This window comes from Trichechus manatus, unplaced genomic scaffold (assembly GCF_000243295.1).
Source record: "Trichechus manatus latirostris isolate Lorelei unplaced genomic scaffold, TriManLat1.0 scaffold00142, whole genome shotgun sequence".
NCBI classification, from domain to species: domain Eukaryota; kingdom Metazoa; phylum Chordata; class Mammalia; order Sirenia; family Trichechidae; genus Trichechus; species Trichechus manatus.
In genome coordinates, this window is record NW_004444078.1 from 6493412 (window position 1) to 6501241 (window position 7830).

The following is a 7830-nucleotide window of genomic DNA, read 5'->3' on the forward strand; positions in this document are numbered from 1 at the left end:
TTTTTTCCCAGTCTGTAGGTTCTCTTTTTACTCTTTTGGTGAACTCTTTTGAAGAGCCTAGGTGTTTGATGAGCTCAGAACTCTTATGCACTGCTGTTGGGAATGCAAAATGATACAACCATTTTGGAAAATGATATAGAGTTTCCTTAGAAAGCTAGAAATAGAAATACCATATGATCCAGCAATGCCACTCCTAGGAATATATGCTAGAGAAATAAAAGCTGTCACACAAATAGACATATACACACCCATGTTCATTGAAGCACTGTTCACAACAGCAAAAAGATGGAAACAACCTAGATGCCCATCAACAGATGAATGGATAAACAAACTACGGTACATACACACAATGGAGTACTATGCAACGATAAAGAACAATGATGAATCTGTGAAGCATCTCACAACATGGATGAAAGTGGAGGGCAGTATGCTGAGTAAAATAAGTCAATCACAAAAGCACAAATACTGTATGAGACCTCTACTGTAAAAACTCATGAAAAGGTTTACACACAAAAAGAAACAATCTTTGACGGTTACAAGGGAGGGGGTGGGGAGGGAAAAGCACTAAATAGACAATAGACATAACATAGTTTATAAAGAAAATGTTCTACATACTATTTGGTGAGTAGCATCTGGGGTCTTAGAAGCCTGTGAGCGGCCATCCAAGATATTCCACTGATCTCACCCCTTCAGGAGCAAGGGAGAATGAAGAAAACTAAAGATACAAGGGAAAGATTAGTCCAAAGGACTAATGGACCACAACTACCACAGCCTCCACCAGACTGAGTCCAGTACGACTAGATGGTGCCCAGCTACCACCACTGACTGCTCTGACAGGGATCACAACAGAGGGTCCTGGACAGAGCTGGAGAAAAATGGAGAACAAAACTTTAACTCAAAAAAAAAAGGCCAGACTTACTGGCCTGACAGAGACTGGAGAAACCCTGAGAGTATGCCCCTGGACATCCTTTTAGCTGAGTAATAAAGTCATTCCCGAGGTTCACCCTTCAGCCAAAGATTAGACAGGCCAATAAAACAAAATGAGACTAAAGGGGCACAACAGCCCAGGAACAAGAACTACAAGGCAGGAAGGGACACGAAAGCTGGTAATAGGGAACCCAAGGTCGAGAAGGGAGAGGGTTGACATGTTGTGGGGTTGTTAGCCAATGTCATAAAACAATATGTGTACTGTTTAATGAGAAAATAGTTTCTTCTTTAAACCTCCATCTAAAGTACAATTAAAAAAAAAAATTATAGAAAGGTTAAAAAAAAAAAACTTTGCTCATTCCCAACATTTGTGGTGCCCAGAGCAAGGGCACAATGGAGGCCTACACACCATTTGCCTAAATATTAAAAAGTTAGGAATGAAGCTAATAAATGTTGAATAAAATATGATCTATACTACTGCTTGACAAATATGCCTTAATAATGACCTGGAAGGATAGGTTCAAATTTAGAATGCAGAGGCTCCAGAGTTCCACATTGGTAAATCTCATAAATTAAAAAGACAAACAAAAAAGTAAAGGATATTAATAGGCAAGTCAAAGAAGTAGAAACCCAAATAGCTAACAGAGCATATGAAAAGATACTGAAACTCACTAATAGTGAGGGAAATAAACAATGAGATATCCCTTTATACTTTTCAGATTGGAAAACATTAAAAAGAACTTTAGTACCTATTATGCATGCACTGCAAATAAAAATGTGAAGCATTACAGCCTCCGTGGAAAGTGATCAGAGAATATTTATTAAAATTAGAAATCCATTTTTTCTTGACCTAGAAATTTTATTACTAATTTATGCCACGCCACAAACACACGTAAGAACACGTACACAGGATATTTCTTGTAGAACTGCTTTTATGTCAGAAAGCTGAAAACAAAGAAATCACTTACGAATAGTGTAGTGTATGGACATAGCACATCTACACTATAGAATAATACGCAGCCATTAAAATAAATTAGAGCTATATGAAATGGCTTTGAGGAATATCTAAGAGGTATTCCTGAGTTAAGAAAGGCAAGATGAAGAAAAGTTTATAGAGTAGGATTCCATTCTGGCATACAATTACAGTAACAAACATTCTTACCTATAACAGATGCCATATATTATTACATCCATATGAGGAAAATACATAAAGACACAATTTAATTTATTTACCTGACGTGGATTTTGTTGACCAAATTTAACCTGATGAGTGACAGCCTTGATAAACTTCTGTTGCTTTGCTCCTTTCTTATTCTTTAGGCCAAAAGTTTTGTCCTAAATGAAAAAAAGCATAATATCTTAGCCATTTATATTAATTTCTTATTTTCTTTCTAGTGACATCTAAAATTATACTTTCATTTGTTTATTGATTAAAAAAAATTATTCTTCCTTATGGCATATAGACAGACATGCAAAACACTAATACATCAAGGCAATACTGGGGTATATGACCTCAAAACATCACCCAGGATTCTTTCCAATTCAGTACATACAATAATCATCATTAAACTTGTTATTCTATAATGCCTTTCTAAAGCATGTTTTGGAATATCAGTTCTTCAGGATGTGCGGAGTTGTTAGTTTGGGATAACAAATCCTATAGTCATATGAATTTAGGAAAATACTTCGTTAAACAGCTTTCTTAAGCACAAGGCATCTTAGAGCCTCTACTAGCGGGGCACATAGTACACAGCACTTCCAAATCATCTTATTTTACCTCAGGACACGTTTTTCAAGGAGCATCCTGAGGGACTTTGTATAACTGAACACATTTTGGGGAATACTGCATAAGCGGAAGACAACACATTAAGATCTGGGGTTTTTTTTTGGTAATAATATTATCCTCTCAAAGAACAATTTAATAATTACACTACTGAACATACATTATTAGCTGTCACTAAAACAGAGATATGAAAATTGAAACAATTAAAAAGCAACTTTATTTAAATTTGGAATATTAATAATTTGGGAATACTAACATAATAGCAGCTATCACTTATTATGTGCTAAGCACTAATGGTTTTTTTACATATATCTACTTAATCTCACTGTAGAAATAAGAGGTTAAATACTTTGTCCAAGTCCATATACACAGTATGCGTGAAACTAAGAATTGCAACCAGTTCAGTCTAGCTCAGAAGTCTGGGCTCTTAACTACTACACAAAGCTATCTAAACATACTTAAAAACTTACTGTGCCCCCAATTAATATTGAGAGAAAGGCTGTCTTCACAGTGAAAATGGGATAAAGAAGGACTTGGTAAGTGAAGAAATAATTTAGCAGATGTCCAATTAAGAACAGAGATGCTTTTGCTAATCCTAGAACCATGGTGATTCTACTTAAGTATAGCCAGTTCCTTACTTTCAATCTTAACGTATTCTTACTAACATGTAAGAAAACTGAATGTGTCAAAGAAGAACAAACTTACAAGTTATAAATGGGACTCTGCCTCTGTGTGTGTGTGTGTGTGTGTGTGTGTGTGTGTGTGTGTGTAACTTCTAATCTCACAGTACCTTCTGGTCCCAAATATCCATGGTTTATTTCTAGGGTTTTATGCTAATAGAATTGTAAGTTTGAGATCCACACTCTTTATCATTTTCGTTTAGTCTTATTAAAAATGAGAAAATTCAACTGAGTATTTAAATAATTATAGAAATACTGATGCACGGGGAAAGATGACTGTCAAATGAAAGTTACCTGGCTGCCAGTCAACCTAAGAGACAGCTCAAAATGCTTGTCCAAATGACATTTTCTTCTGTGTCTCACTGCCCCATCCTGGCATGGTCTGTTTTTTGAGTCCCTCCCCCATTCTCTAGTTTACTGCACAGACCCCTTAGTGGCCATTTTCAAGCCCACATTTTAACCAACCTCCCAGTATTCCAGAAGCAGGGAAGCTATGGATTCATATTTACCCCCAGAGAATACACCTTCTGTCTCCTGTAGGAGTAGTGACCTGGCTGAGTGGTGAAAACTCTCAGCTACTTCTAACACTTTTAACTAGTTCCTCAGTTTTCAGTCCCTGGTCTTCTGCATTACTTAGCACCTCCCATTTTTGAGCTTTCCCAGAATTTTTGCAGAGCAAATCCACTTGCTTCTCCTTAGCAGGCACTCAGGTCTGACTGCTCTACTCTACTAAGTCAGTTATCAACTAATCCATCCACTTCCAATCTTTACATATTGGGGTTCAAGATTATATAGAATTACTGATGTCTCCTAATTTCAAGAGGAGTCTCTGAGTGATGCAAACAGTTAACTCATTTGGTTGCTAACTAAAAAGTTGGAGATCTGAGTCCACTCAGAGGCATCCTGGAAGACAAATCAGCCACTGAAAACTATGAGCACAGCTCTACTCTGACACACATGGCGTTGCCATGTGTTGGAACTGACTCCACAGCAACAGGATGGTTAATTTCAAGATGGGAGTTTTTCTTTCTCATTCTCATTTATGGGTGGTTTCAGAGAGGAAGAAGAGGTAAAAAGATCTTTTTTTTTATTTATTGTGCTTTAGGGGAAGGTTTACACAGCAAATTAGTTTTCCATTCAATAGTTTGTATACAAATTGTTCCATGACATTGGTTGCAATCCCTGCAATGTGTCAGCACTCTCCCCATTACCCTCCTGAGTTCCCCATTTCCATTCATCCAGTTTTCTTGTCCCTTCCTGCCTTCTCATCTTTACTTTTGGGCAGATATTGCCCTTTTGATCTCATATAGATGATTGTTCTATAGAGCACTTTCCTCACGGGTGTTACTGGGTATTTAATAGGCCTGTTTTTTAACTGGGTGAAAAGTGATCTCCAGGAATGGCTTCACTTTAAAGTTCGAAGGGTGGCCAAGGGTCAGTTTCAGGGGTTCCTCCAGTCTCTCTCAGAGCAGTATATCTTGTCTTTTTTATGAATTTGGGTTTTGTTCTACATTTTTTTCTCCACTCTATCTGGGACCTTCTACTGTGATCCTGGTCAGAGCGGTCAGTAGTGGTAGCTGGGCACTATCTAGTTCTTCTGGTCTCAGGCTAGGGGATGCTGTGGTTCCTGTGGTCCGTTAGTCCTTTGGATTAATAGTTCCCTTGAGTCTTTAGTTTTCTTCATTTTCCTTTGCTCCAGATGGAAAGAGAACAATAGTTTTATCTTAGATGACTGCTTGAAAGGCCCTTATTTTTAAAAGTAACCTGGGACCCTATGAGAAACAGTTAGTCTGAAATAAATTAAGTTTAAATGGCTATTTTAAAGCCTTTATATTTTGGCATTATTTATAATAGAAGAAAAAAGGCAATGGGAACAAAATTTTAGACATAGAAATCACCCACTTATGTGGACAAGCTGGAAATTAGACAATTACTATTTGAAAAAATCCAACAGGAGATAATCTTTATAGCATCCCCAAACCAGTAAAATAATGTTTTTCAATATTCTTAAGACTGCAAAGTTCAAGACGATTTTGGTTCTAAAAAAAATTTCTCATTGGGGGATATCTCTTTATTCATGACATCTCCATCCATATACCAGAACTTTGCTTTCCCTTCCTTAAATGTCTGTCCATGTTTTACTATATCAAATATTACAAATTCTACTTGAATTTTCTATAGCCTATGAATATACATCAACAGGGAACTGCCAGCAATTCAAGCCAGATTCAGAAGAGGACATGGAATGAGGGATATCATTGCTGATGTCAGACGAAATCTTGGATGAAAGCAGAGAATACCAGAAAGATGTTTACCTGTATTTTATTGACTACACAAAGGTATTCAACTGTGTGGATCATAATAAATTATGGATAACACTGCCAAGAATGGAAATTCCACAATACTTACTTATGCTCATGTGAAACCTGTACACAGAGAAAGAGGCAGTTGTTTGAACAGAACAAGGGAATATTGCGCAGTTTAAAACTGGAAAAGGTGTTATGTCGAGACTGTATCCTTTTACCATACTTATTCAATCTGTATACTGCACAAATTATCTGAGAAGCTGGACTATATGAAGAAGAACAGGGCATCAGGATTGGACTAAGACTCATTAACAACCTGTGTTATGCAGATGAGACAACCTTGCTTGCTGAAAGCAAAGAGAACTTGAAGCACTTACTGATGAAGATCAAAGACTACAGCCTTCAGCATGGATTACACCTCAACATAAAAAAAAACAAACAAAAATCCTCTCGACTGGTCCAATAAGCAACATCATGCTAAATGGAGAAAACATTGAGGTTGTCAAGGATTTCATTTTACTTGGATTCACAATCAATACCCATGGAAGCTGCAGTCAAGAAATCAAATGGCATGTTGCGTGGGGAAATTTCCTGCAAAAGACCTCGTTTCAACTGTTAAAAAGCAAAGAGGTCACTTTGAGGACTAAGGTGTGCCTGACCCAAGCCATGGGATTTTCAATCACCTCATATGCATGTGAAAGCTGGACAATGAACAAGGAAGGCTGAAGAAGAACTGATACCTCGAATTATGGTGCTGGCAAAGAATACTGAATATACCATGGACCACCCTGGTGGCTAACCAAAAGGTCGGCAGTTCAACTCCACCAGCTGCTCCTTGGAAACCCTATAGGGGAGCTCTACTCTGTCCTATAGGGTTGCTATGAGTCAGAATCAACTCGACGGCAACGGGTTTGGTTTTTTTGCTTTTTGGCCAGAAGAATGAACAAATTTGTCTTGGAAAAGTACAGCCAGAATGGCAAGACTTTGTCTCATGTACTTTGGACATGTTATCAGGAGGGATCAGCCCCTGGAAAAAGACATCATGCTCGGTAAAGCAGAGAGTCAGCAAAAAAGGAGAAGACCCTCAATGAGATGGACTGACACAGTGACTGCAACAATAAGCTCAAACCAGGGCTTTGAACCAGCTTGTTCCAGTTGGAACCCCTGCCGAGAATTTGCATTTCTAACAAGTTCCTAGGCAATGTTAATGATGCTGGTTAGGGACCAACTCTGAGAACCACTAGTAGAGCAATAGCTCTTAAAATTTATTCTGTTGACTTCCGGCAACATGGCGCTCTAGGCAGAGGCTCCACACCGTCCCTCCACAGCAAAGATCTGAAAAACTAAGCCAAATAGAGAAAACAGCAATCCTGAAATCCTAAACATCAAATGAAGAGATAAAGAACTCAACCAAGCACCAAATGGAATAAGAAAATGACAGAGAACAGAGAGCGAGGAGACATACATGGAGAGGTCCCCTGTCAGCTAATACAGCATAGACCCGCCATCTTGGACTCCTATCAGAGACGAGAAAATAGGGGGTACAAGAAAGCAGCTTCATGGAGCTTCCAGCAGGACAGAACAAACAGTAACTGGCAATATATGCTTTCCCACACCCCACCCTTCTTCACCCCCGCTCGGCCTCCTCTACTTTCTGTGGCCACACTCTTTTGGCCAAGAAGCACCAGCTGCTTGGAGTCCACCCGCCCACACTGGCTGACTCCCTGACTGCCATTTGTTGGCTGCTGGTGTTGCTTTTTTCCGCTTTTTTTGACTCCTTCCTTACCTCTCACCACCTCCTCCTTCTTTTGCTCAAATACCTGGCTCCATACGCCATCTCTGCTTCTTCCTGAGGGGCTCTGGAGCTCCGTTCGAGTGTGGAACTGCTTCCTGGTCCGTGCTGCCACACTGGTGGGATCCCGGGGCTCTCATCTGTTTGTCTGTTTTCTTTTTCTTCTCTCGTGCTGGGTGCCCGTTCTGGCCAGGCAGTGCTGCACGGCTTAGGACTTACCCCCTCAGCTTGTGAAGATGCACAGAGGGATCCCTGAGGACATTTCTTTCTTCGTGGTTTTTTTTTTTCCCCTTTTTTTTGGGGGGGGGGTCTTGTTTTTTTTTTTCTTTTTAAATTTGTTTT

At 39.0% G+C, this 7830-nt stretch overlaps 1 protein-coding gene across 1 annotated transcript in view; it reads right to left on the reverse strand.

Annotated features, from left to right (window-relative positions):
• Positions 1–7830, reverse strand: part of ZC3H15 (zinc finger CCCH-type containing 15) — a 34197-nt gene that overhangs the window by 14619 nt on the left and 11748 nt on the right. Inside the window, exon 2 of the mRNA XM_004385600.2 lies at positions 2161–2262. Within this exon, the coding sequence (XP_004385657.1) occupies positions 2161–2262 (102 nt within the window). The remainder of the gene's footprint in view (positions 1–2160; positions 2263–7830) is intronic.